This window comes from Eretmochelys imbricata, chromosome 17, assembly GCF_965152235.1.
Source record: "Eretmochelys imbricata isolate rEreImb1 chromosome 17, rEreImb1.hap1, whole genome shotgun sequence".
NCBI classification, from domain to species: domain Eukaryota; kingdom Metazoa; phylum Chordata; order Testudines; family Cheloniidae; genus Eretmochelys; species Eretmochelys imbricata.
Window position 1 is genome coordinate 4859352 of NC_135588.1, and position 12282 is coordinate 4871633.

General features: G+C 41.1%; 1 protein-coding gene across 1 annotated transcript in view; it reads left to right on the forward strand.

The window, feature by feature from the left end:
* The first annotated feature begins 11554 nt into the window (after positions 1 to 11554).
* The window catches only part of PPM1E (protein phosphatase, Mg2+/Mn2+ dependent 1E), a 118234-nt gene continuing 117506 nt past the window's right edge, over positions 11555 to 12282 (forward strand). The window contains exon 1 of the mRNA XM_077836497.1: positions 11555 to 11838. Within this exon, the coding sequence (XP_077692623.1) occupies positions 11555 to 11838 (284 nt within the window). The remainder of the gene's footprint in view (positions 11839 to 12282) is intronic.

Genomic DNA, 12282 nt, shown 5'->3' on the forward strand with positions numbered 1-12282 from the left:
ATACTTATGAAAAAGAAAACCCTCTGTTTCAGTTAATTTACCTTATTCTATCTTAAAGTGTGCAACAATTTCTCCATCTTCAAGGGGCGTATTTAAAGCTCTCTCATATTTCATGCTAAATTCAGCTTTACTTATTTTTATTACAATTATTACAGTAGCACTTGGAGACCTCACCTGAGACCAGGGTTCAATTATGCTAGGCATTGTACATAGAATAGTCCTTCCTCTGAAGAGCTTACCATCTAAATAGACAAGACAGACAAAGCATGCCAGGGGAAACAGAAGCACAGAGAGGTAAAGTAACTTGCACAAGGTCATACTACAGATCAGTTGCAGAGCTGGGAATAGAATCCTAACTCCTAATGCAGTATGGTAGCCAATGGATCACATCATCCATAGCATTCTTCATCTAAAGATCTCAGTCATTTACAAATATTAATTAAGCCTTACAACTCCTAAACAATGTATTCCACCTTGTATTTAGGAGTGAAACTGAGTACATTTCCATGACTTAGAGAAGAGTTCTGTGTAAGCTTGAAAGCTAGTCTCTCTCACAACTGAAGTTGGTCCAATACAAGATTATCTCACCCACCTTGTCTCGCTAAACTCCTAGGTGAGTCATGGAAGTATTATCATCCCCATTTTCAGATGGGAAAGTTGAGATGTAGAAAGATTAAAGTGTCTAAGGTCTCACAGTTTAACTAGCATAGCTGGGAATAGAACTTAAGCCTCTTGACTCCCAATTTCTTCCTCTAATCATTAAATACACTCCCTCTGATTTTACAAGTACATGTATTTGCACTAATATTTTGATATGGTTTTGTTGCCTAAATATCAAGGGAGACCTATTTGGTGTAGAAGGGTTCAGAACATTAGCTTTATGCAAGACATTATAGCTTCTGGTGTCAATCAGATTAATTTTTTCGGAAAGTGCATATTACATAAGGATAGCTTAAAGGAATACATCTTTGTTTTCATAACTGATGGATTTTTGTATTGCTCTAGAAGGTGTCAGATGTGATAATTTAGTGGCTAACAAATCAGAACATCCCCTCAAGGCAATGTGGTCTTGTGAGTAGCTTCCGCTGTTTTGGGTTGTTGCTTTTTGGGGGGCCTAGGGAAGGAAGGAGGCAGGTTCCTGGAGAAAACCACACCGGTGTATGACTTAAGCTGTTGTAGCTACACTAGTGAAAATGCCCAATATAAGCTAGCCCTAGAGAGGATTTAATGGCTGAGATAAAACTAGACTTAGTGGGCCTGATTCAATACGCATCTGCATCAGAAACTCTGCTGGAGTCCATTGAGTTATTCCAGATATACACGTGTAAGTACGAAAAATTTGCCCAGTGTCTCTCCCATGAACTCTCTGTTTATGGCAAGGTGTTTTCTCGTGAGTGTGGCTGGAATCCTTTGTTGCACTTTGTATATTACTTCAAAGCAGCAGTGTGCTTTAAAAAAAGTGGCATGGGAGAATTTTATGATCGCACAAATTAAGATCCTAAGTAGCCAAGTTTGCAGCATTGAATAAAACAAACATCAGCTTGTTTGGTTTGTTGCTTGAATGCTAGTCATCTCTCATGCAGGAACTGTAAAGGTGGGACTGAGTTTACTATTATTCATTTTGCACTACCACATTAAACTTGCCTAGGGGGTGAGGAGCTAGTGTGTTACCACAACAAAATTCCAGTCTCTACCACAGGGTTTGGCAATAAGAAAATGGTGTCTGTGATGTGCCTCATCTAGCAGCAGAATGCTGCTTTGAAATTCTTTACTCTAAGAAGAGAAAATTAACAATTTATTTCCTCCTGACTCTCCATGTTCTCTGCTTTGAAAACCATTTTCTTCATTAAGAAGCACTGAGAAACCAATTAACTTACAAGAAGAATAAACTTAAAATGCATGCGGGTGGAATAGTTTTGACTATAAGTGTGGATGTGGAGTCAGGGTTCAAGTTATGAGACCAAAATGTGCCTCCATTTAAGTCAATGGCAAAACTCCTATTGGGGCTCATCCTGTCCCTCCTGAGGTCAAAATTTGAAATACAGTGCCACAGGGCGGTTGGAGGGGGGGGGGAAGAAGAGGAATCTAAAATGTGAAACCAGCTCACTTACTGGTTAATTTAAAGTATTTTTTCCTTTGGCAGTGGATCCTGGAAGCTGGTTATGGTTGGAAAGCTTTATAAAAAGTTTACAGCATGCCCTGCAGGTGGTCAGATTCTGGACGCTCATTCCTCAGCTGAATCCTCTTATCCCAAAATGTCCTTTTCTCTGGCTCTCATGCTATAAGAATGTGATGCTGCTGGAAAGTGGGTTCTGCTGTGCTGACTCACCAAGTCAAGTGTCTTATTACCCCATACAGCTATGAGGAAAGTGGGAGTGGTGCTATAAAAACTGATGAGCTAGGGTGATGGCTGACCAATCAAGGCAGAGGAACCCAACAGGCAGCCAGGTCAGGCCAGGGGAGAAGGTTTGAGCTGAACTTTCTCTTTTTGCAAAAAGAAAAGGAGTACTTGTGGCACTTTAGAGACTAACCAATTAGTCTCTAAGGTGCCACAAGTACTCCTTTTCCTTTTGCGAATACAGACTTAACACGGCTGTTACTCTGAAACCTTTCTCTTTTTGGTGATCTCTCTGTACAGTTTCCACGGTATGCATCTGATGAAGTGAGCTGTAGCTCATGAAAGCTCATGCTCAAATAAATTGGTTAGTCTCTAAGGAGCCACAAGTACTCCTTTTCTTTCTGTTAACAAAGTCATCCCTAGGGAGATGTTAAAGTTTCTGACTCTAAACAGCATGTGGACATTTAGTGAGAGATGTGCTGGGGAAAAAAAAAAAAACCATGTACGATGAGATTAGTCATTTATAATCGTGGTTAGTTGACTAGTTTTTAACTTTTGTCACTATCGACACTTACAAAATTAATGTACTTTTTTAGGACTAAGTTTAGAATGGAATTGTAAAACATTTCACTGATAGATTGTCCACGGGAAAATCCTTCCCCCTTTCCTCCTAAGCTCATCTTTTTTATTTGGTATGAAATGTGTAAATAGAAATGGGAAATCACTGAGACCAAGGTTTTAGTAGACTGTTTATACTGTTTTCAGGATCATAATTAGGTAAAAAGACACATTAAACAGTATTATTCTGCCCTAATTTACAGTGATTATATTTATAACTCTTTTATGAGGTAATGAGGGTTGGTATGATGTTTTTCCTAAGGCAATGGGGCTTAAGTGAATTTTATCCATAAATATATTCACTATTAAGCACCAAACAACAAACTTGTCTTCTGCAAGCAAGAAATATTTTTATTAACATCTGTGCTACTGTATTATAGAAATACTAGTCTACATAGTCATGTAGAAATTATACTAATAGTGATCAGTGCTAAGAGCAAGAGATGAAAATTACTGTACAAGGAGTAGAAATGTTTTATCATGATGGAAAGATTACTGTACTTTCAACAGGACAATATATTACGTCTTACCTGAGGGCACTGTTTTCCAAGCAATATTTTATAGCTGATTCTTGCCTGCCGTACATTTTATTAAGGCCCAGTTTCTATGTTCAATGAAGTCCGTGAGAGTTTTGCCATTGACTTCAATGGGAACTGGATAAGTGTAAGATTACAGAAATCACATAATTTGGTTTCAACCAGTCAGAAAGCAAGGACATGTTTAAAAAATAAAGTTTTAATATAATAGTTCATATAAGAAAGAAAGGAAACTATGCAGAGGTGATGAAATGGCTCTTATTAGGTCTTGGCACTTCCCATGCAGCTTCTTTGCAATTATGATGTTGAAATTCTAGTTTAGTATGGTATCTCACATTAATTTTAAACCCTCCAAATCAATCAGTCACTGGAGTTTTACCAGCAAAAGTACCAAATACATTTGCTCAGTGTTTCTCAAAATAATTTTTAAAAAAATAGCTTCAAATCTTTCTGGATAAAAGAACAAGTTGGTTTTTTACATGCAAATGGTGCCTCTTATAAAATATTGCATGTCAATATGAGATTATAACAGTAAGTTACAACCTTTACACCACCACAGGCCTCATCTTACATTTGCATGGTAAAAGATTTGGAACACATTACACAGCAGGTTGTATTAATCTCTCCAACGCAGTCACTCATTTTATACATTTCTGTATTTAAAGATATGCTCCTATGTAGAGAGGTGCCCAGTGAAATTTTCAAAAGCATCTTGGCACCTCGCTCCCACAGAAGTCACTCTTGAAAATCCCACCAGGCACCTATCTGCATCTTTGTGTCTAAACACCTTTAACAATCTGACCCTTAACCTCTCTCTTACCTTAGGATGAAACTGGATCCTCTGCACTGGGGTGAATTTCACTCTTAGTGATTAAAATACTACTACTTTATCCCTCAAATGACAGGTGCTATAGAAAGGAAAAGTATGAAGCAGGGCCTAGCACAGCAATGCTGTCAGTAAGCCTTGTTGTTTGCTGATAGCCCAGAGCTCTGCTCCACTCATCTCCATTTAGCAGAGGGGAGAAAACGGATACTCTTATGAGTGACTGATTAGTGAAGTGGATCAGCCTCAGAGGGAACTTACTAGATTCTAGTATACTTGTGTGTGTTGTATGATCGCAGGCCTTGACAGCATCCAGCACACACAACCCATTGTGTGGTCATGAGTGTTTCCAAGAGACTGAAACCATCCCTTTGGCACTTATCTGCAACCACACTTCAATCACAGATGATTTTCTGGCATAAACATATTTATCCTTAGCTTAAAAGGAAACACCACAACACATTTGACTCTGCTACTCTGGATTTTCTTGTTCTGTTAGCAACTAGTTTCCAGGGGGAGGCCTTTTGGGGTGCTGCTTTTCATTCATTCTCCCTCCTGTGCATCCCTCTCTATTTTTTCAAATCTAAGTAGGGCTATGTCTACACTTAAAATGCTACAGCGGCACAGTTGTAGCACCTCAGCATAGCGACTCATTACAGCAATGGGAGGAGTTCTCCCATTGCCCTAGTTAATTCACCTCCCCGAGAGGCAGTACCTTGACTGACACAAGGGTTCTTCTGTTAACCTAGTGCCATCTACACTGAGGGTTGGGTCATCTTAACTACATTGCTTATGGGTGTGGATTTTTCACATAGGCAACATAGCTGGTCAATTTAACTTCTGAGTGTAAACCTGGCCTCAGTAACAAATGGACTTTTTCTCACTTCTGCTATTCAAAAATAAGCTGAATGTTTTGCGTAATGCCTCTACAGGATGAGAAGGAATGGGAGGTTAGAAACCCCTCGTTTTGGAATGCAGCTAGGTATTTGAGCATCATCTATGGACTTGAATCCTTAAGAACAGACTTGGCCTGGGAGAAAAGGAACAAAGTTATAGACACAGATCCTTAGGAGTGTGCCAATACAATACTTACTGTGGTATAAGGACAGTAGTGACTTAGATTACTGTGTCTTTAAGACCTAGAAAATTCTGGATTCAGTGTTCAGAGACTTGTCACTTGAAAAATGTTGTAGTTGTAGGTTATTGGAAACTGAACCTAAAAAATTAATTGGAGCTTGATGTTGCTTGTAAACAGAGTCCTTCTCACTGTATTAACTTGGTTCACTTTGTTGCTGCACTTGTTTGGATCCAATTACTCCTCAAACTATAATGATTTTAATTGGCTTATTGGATTTTGAGAGACATAAGAATATAGAACATTTATGTCTTATGCGTCACTCCTTTCAGAGACATTTATTATACCATAGTGGTATATTTTTGTGAAAAAGTGGAAGTCAGTTTTGAATCACTGTCTTTCATCTCATGCTTGCAAGATGCACAAATAATGCAGTACAAGGACAGTAGTATCTTTCAACAGTATATTACAGAGTGTAATGCAATATATTCTCATGATACAAATGTGTACACTGTGCTGTTGTAAACTTAAGCTGGTCAAACCCAACAGCAGTAGTCACTTAAAACTGAGAACATTACATTCTACGTGCAAAAGTTTTGGTAATGCCTGCTTTGACTGGCTCCATTTGATCATGGACACAAAAGTTATCTTCCAAAATGCCTTCTTGTTTGTAGCAAAGACCTTTTAAAAGATCATGTTAAAATAATTTGTTTTTACGCTTTTCTGTGATGACACACTATTGGAGCACATCACAATAAGTATATTGAAACACCTCCAAATATTTCTTGATGTTCCCAAGTAGATTCTACATGCCAATATACTAAAGTTTCTTTCATGGTTAAAAAGAAGCATTTCATCATGCTCTTCCATACAATTCAGGTCACCTCCCTAAGGTCTGCTCAAATCCTGCTACACTGTTCACTTGTACTTCTGCTTTTTATTCAGGAAATCAATTGGGGATTTGACCATGAGATTAGGATGTGGGTAATATTAAAAAATGTTACCTATGACATGAAATTTCATTCTTGTTTTCGTGCTTTGAACATTTGGCTGCAAATTGATAAAGAGTTAATGAGGTGTGTGGCATATTTAAGTATCAGATTATAAATGTCAATTTTACTAACACTGTTTTCCACATAGGCCATAAAGAAAACTAATGTGTTATGTAAAGGAGGCCCTTGGGGTTAGATAGCATCTCTGCAGGAAGATATTAAAATAAGAATTTTTTCTTTAATAGGTACACTTTAAAGGTAACCGAGAGAGGATAAAAGTGTGTGCCATTTATTTATTGCTTCTAGATGTTGAGTAAAGAAAGCTTGAAAAGTAGAGGGTTGATTTTTTGGGGGAGTGGGGTAGGCTGTATGTTTTTCCTTTCTGTATAGCTTTTTATATTTGCATTTCAGGTCTTGCCTACCCTGTTTTTCCTGGAAGACACTATGAACCATTGGACTCCTAGTAAGATTGTAATATCACATGTACAAAGAGTGAAACCCGAACAATTTAGAGGGGCAAGAAATTTGTAGTCAGACCATTTAAAACTTCTTGGGGTAGATTCTCTGATGAATTCTGGCCCCTTTGTGCTGCTCTGGAAGAAAAAAAAGCAAATGGATCTGGCCTGGTGAGAATACCCCCAGCATAGGGTAGCTCTCAGCTGGTGCTTGCCTGGCACATCCAGTTCCTGAGCAGTTGTCGACCCTCTCTACCCGAGCATAAGAGGTAGGAAGCTGTCAGGATAGGGTGAGGCTGGAGCGCACTGCGCTACTGCTATCCCTTCTTGGAATATAGTCCTTTGGGCACTCTGACAACTCTTACCTACTCTGGGGCTGAGACAGATCCACAACAGGCTCCCTGGTACCTTTTCTCTCTTTGCTGTGCTGAGCAGAAACACAGTGGAGCAGAAATTTTTGTCCTTGTTTTTAATTTTGGTAATGTCACTTTAATACATTAGGAAAATTCTTGACAAACAGGTAGTAGAAAATATTTCTTTGTGGAAGTCTCAATACCCTTCCCTTCTTCACTCATGAGCTGAGAAAACTCCTACTCCTGAGCTGAGAAAACTCCTACTCCTGTTCTCTAGTTGTCCAGCAAAACTAGGAAGGACAACATGACATTCTTTATATTTCTAAAGCTAAAATAAAGGAGAATAAAAAACATTTTTGGGAACAAAACCTTTCTAACCTTTCATATACCATGATGAAGTCAAAAATCACACAAGCATCTTTGATTTTCTTTTGGCGGTCACCTTTAAAACTCATCTTCTATTTGACAATATGCTGCAATCCAAAGTAGTCTGCCCCAAACTGCCTTGATTTGTGAATCCATTTGCTTCAGCTATGCTTGGGGCACAGGAACCATTCATAATACTGTTATTCAGCAGTCTGGAGTTCATCAAAGCACTCTAGAATTTAGCTCCCAAGGTTGCTGGAAACAAAACAAAAAAAACATAATGTAGGAGCCAATCATGTGACTTAGATTAGTCCTATACAAGACAGAAAACTATTTAGATTCTCCTTTCGGGACAGAAGCAAGATAACAGTCAAGCTACTTTGGGTGGTAATTGCACACCCACAGTGTCTTATTGTGAATTAATGGCAGACTCTTGGCTGCCTAATGTAGCCACACTACCCACGATTACCATATGGTCTGTACTGTAGGTTAATGAGAATGGTTCTTCATCTTCCCCCCCAGAAATAAATGTCACCCTGTCTTAGATCCATAACCTCTTAATTTAATACTAGAAACAAAATAATGCTAACGTGATATGTAGTACCAAAATCTAACCAAGTATCCCAAGTACAAAGTTATATGCTATTTAATTTAAATTAGTGTCCTTTGCAATTACACATATGATGGAAAATACATGGGGACTGCCAAGGTGATTCACAGACATCTGGCAACTTTAACATAATATGAAACAGAACTGCTATTCTCAAATATTTTCATATGCTGTTAACATAGACTAAGAAATGCATTTTTTTTTTAAGGAGTTAAGACAAAATGAAGCAAGAGTCAAAATAAATTTTTGTTTAAACCTTCCTTGGCAAGTCTTAATTGCTGTTTTGTAATGCCATATGAAGATGATCAGACAGCTTGTTGAAATATGAAGTGCTTTCTTAATAGTATTAGTGTAATGGTAATTTTTAGAATTGTGTATTTTGTATAATACCCCATGATTTACCAGTGAACTATAACCAATGATCAGTGGCTCACTTGCAGCCCATTTTTATATACTTATATTGTCTTCAGGCCTTTAACTCTTTCACTGATGTTGCAGTACTGTACACACATGGACTTAAAAAAAAAATCAACTGCAGCTGTGGACTGTCATTAGCGAAAGCAGAATTATTATTATTTGGCTCTTCAAACCTTGCCTGACAGACCTATAGAAATGCATTATAAATTAGAAAGGATGTAAGTGATATATTGAAAATACGGGGGGGGGGGGGGGAAGGAATGTATCAGCTACATCTATGTATAATTCATATATCACTTTAGTGACTTTTGGCTGTGAAAAATGAAAAACACATTTTGCTTTTTTACATCTGTGGTTTTCAGATACAAATTTGCCACATGATTAAGCAATAAGGTTGTCAGAGATATCATAACATTAGTTTGGGCCGTGGAATAATATTCACCAGAACAGGAGTCAGATTTACTGCAGCACCTGAAGTGAGCTGTAGCTCACGAAACCTTATGCTCAAATAAATTTGTTAGTCTCTAAGGTGCCACAAGTACTCCTTTTCTTTTTGAGATCCAATGATAATTGCTAGGGTACTGGTGCAGTAAGTTCTGCAAGCTATTGTCCTTATTATAACCAATTAAAATTTAGAATATTTTTTAATATTAGGCCTGTAATTTGTAATTCTACAAGGTACATATGATGTTAGGGATATCTGACCCTTCCTTTGGGAACAGGATATTTTTAATCTCTGTGACAATTATACCTGCACATTGTGGATGTTTAGAGACCGGATAGCTCTGGTTTGCTTAGCAGCAATGAACAAAACAAATCAACATGCTTTTCATAAATGAAGGATATTTATTAGACTCCAGTAATTTATCAGCTTTCACCAACTTTTAAGAAGTTATATTCTATGTGGAGTCTGGTGGCACCTTAAAGACTAAACGATTTATTTGGGCATAAGCTTTCGTGGGTAAAAAAACCCTACTTCTTCAGATGCATGGAGTGAAAATTACAGATGCAGGCATGAATACACTGACACATGAAGAGAAGGGAGTTACCTTACAAGTGGAGAACCAGTGTTAGCAAGGCCAATTCAGTCAGGGTGGATGACACTCCCTCATCAATTACTGGGAGTGGACCATGTCCACCCTGACTGAATTGGCCTTGTTAACACTGGTTCTCCACTTGTAAGGTAACTCCCTTCTCTTCATGTGTCAGTGTATTCATGCCTGCATCTGTAATTTTCACTCCATGCATCTGAAGAAGTAGGGTTTTTTACCCACAAAAGCTTATGCCCAAATAAATCGGTTAGTCTTTAAGGTGCCACCGGACTCCTCATTGTTTTTGTGGAAACAGACTAACATGCCTACCTCTGTGATATATTCTATGTGACATCTTTGACCACTGTGAATTCCCATTATCCAAACCATCTAATGTGAAAGCATAATTCATATATCACTTCAATCTTGAAAATAGTATCAGAACTACAACAATGGTCAAATCATACTTCAGAAGATGAGAACCTGATTGCCTGAAATCACTCATTCCAATGTGAGGCCTGAAATTTGGTGACTGTTTCCATAAACTTCCACGTTCCTTTATTCCACAGAAGGCTGGATCTAATTCTCATTTAAATTAATTGGTCTCTTTCCATTGACTTCAATGGGCTTTAGATCAGGCGCAGAAACTAGGCCCATAAATCAGACAACTTCTGACTCTGCAGTAGTCTGGCTCCATATGCAACAGTTGACTGATTCCAGATGAGTCATTTTCTTTTGTAATGCCTTTCCAATGGCTATTAATTTGATGTTTCCACCATGCTAATTAATTTTGACTTGAAAAACTTTGAGACTGAACATAGCAAAAAATATTGTATGCTCATGTGGATAATTACACCTTTAATTACAGAAAAATTAAAGCTGGGTTGCGCTTTGCTGTTTACAGAATTTTGTTTACTGTCTTGATCTCCTAGAAGTGAAAGACTAGTGCAGTAACCTCTAAGATACTAGAATATATGATGATGGACATATAAGAAATTCCAAAACCGATTACACAGTAGGAATTTGTTCTCTAGTTTCTGTTGAAGTTATAATAAAGACTACTGTGATAAATTTGCTTGTCTCTGTTATGTTCACAGCACACACACAGAGAAATTAGATTAAAAAACAAAAATACTCTTAATGGAAGGTTTCAACAGAACACTATTTTATTTCTCAGAATCATAACACACCAGGAACCCAAAAACAGAGAGAGAGAAAACAGGCTGCTCCCAAGGACAGTGAGGTATGAGTCACACACACACAAACACACCCCCCGCTTTAAGCTGGTTCTTTTCAGGTGTCCTACTGCTGGGCCCCCATTGCCCACACGCAGCCCTGCGGCCAGGGCTAGGAAAAACCTCTGAGCACTTACCACTTCAATATACCAGCAGAGTCTGTCTCTCATCTATCTGTTTGCAGCGTTGGTGCCAGGGTGGTAGAGAGAGAAAGTGGGAGCTCCCCAGCCGGCCTGGCTGGCTGGCAGCATGGGCATGACTGAGCATCCACCCCTCTCTCTAGGGCTCTCTCAGCGCTTGTGGGGGGCTTGTTGTCTGTCTGTCTGTCCGTCCGTCCATCCATCCATCTCTCTGCCTACTCCCCTTCCCTTTTTTCACTGGAGAGACCAGCTTTCGCTCTTCCCTCTCTGCTCCTCTTTCGACAGCCTCGCTCTCTCTACGTCCGTGCTCTCCCATGCCCTGTCTGTCTCTCCCCACCCCGTCGGTGTGGCGCTTTCCCCGTCAGCTCCCTCGACGCCAGCTCCTTTTCCCGCGCGGCGCGCGACCCCCACTCCCCCTCCGCTGCCCACCCCGCCCCCGCAGCGTGCGCGGTCCCGCGGGGCCGGCTCAGGAGCGCGCGCGCAGGGAGGCTGGCCGGCCGGCGGGCGGGGAGCTCTCTGCGGGCTCAGTGCTGATCCGCCGGCAGGCAGCCGGGAATGCGAAGCGATGGCCGCTGGCGGCTCTGAGGAGAAGACCTACCGCCGCTTCCTGGAGCTCTTCCTGGGCGAGTTCCGAGGGCCCTTCGGGGCAGAGCCGGCCCCCTCGCCCCCCGCTGCCGGGGCAGAAGGGGAAGGGGCAGCCGCCGGGGAGACGGAGGAGAGCGACGCCGCGGACCCCCAGCCCCCCACCCCTCCGCTGCCGCCGCTGCCCCGGCCGCTCTCCGAGCACATCATCGAGGAGGAGGTGGAGGGCGAGTGCCTGGACCTCTGCCTGCAGCAGCTCTACAAGTAGTGAGTGCCGGGCCGGGGGGGCAGACCGGGCTGAGGGGGCTGGGGGAGTTGCGGGGGGGGGGCAGGGCAGACGGGACAGGGGCTGAGGGGGACCTGGGCAGACCGGGTGGGGTCTGGAAGGGGCAGCGGGACCAGGGCAGAGTGGGCATGGCGTGGAAGGGACACTTTTGGGGGTAACGAGAGTAGGAAAGGGGGGACCAGGGAGGGCAGTGAGTGGTAGAGCTCCACAGGGGAAAGGGTTGGGAACAGGCCACTTTTGGTGTTGAGATGCCTAGGACAGGTCAGCAGTGAGAGACCCATGCCGGTTTCTTCCTGCCCTGTCTCTCCCCCATTCCTTGTGTCTCTTTCCTTCCATCATGCTGGGACAGGGAGCGAGTTGAAGCCGTGGGCATCAGTCTATAGAGCAGCTTGGGTAAAGGGATAATATCTTATGATCCGGTGCCA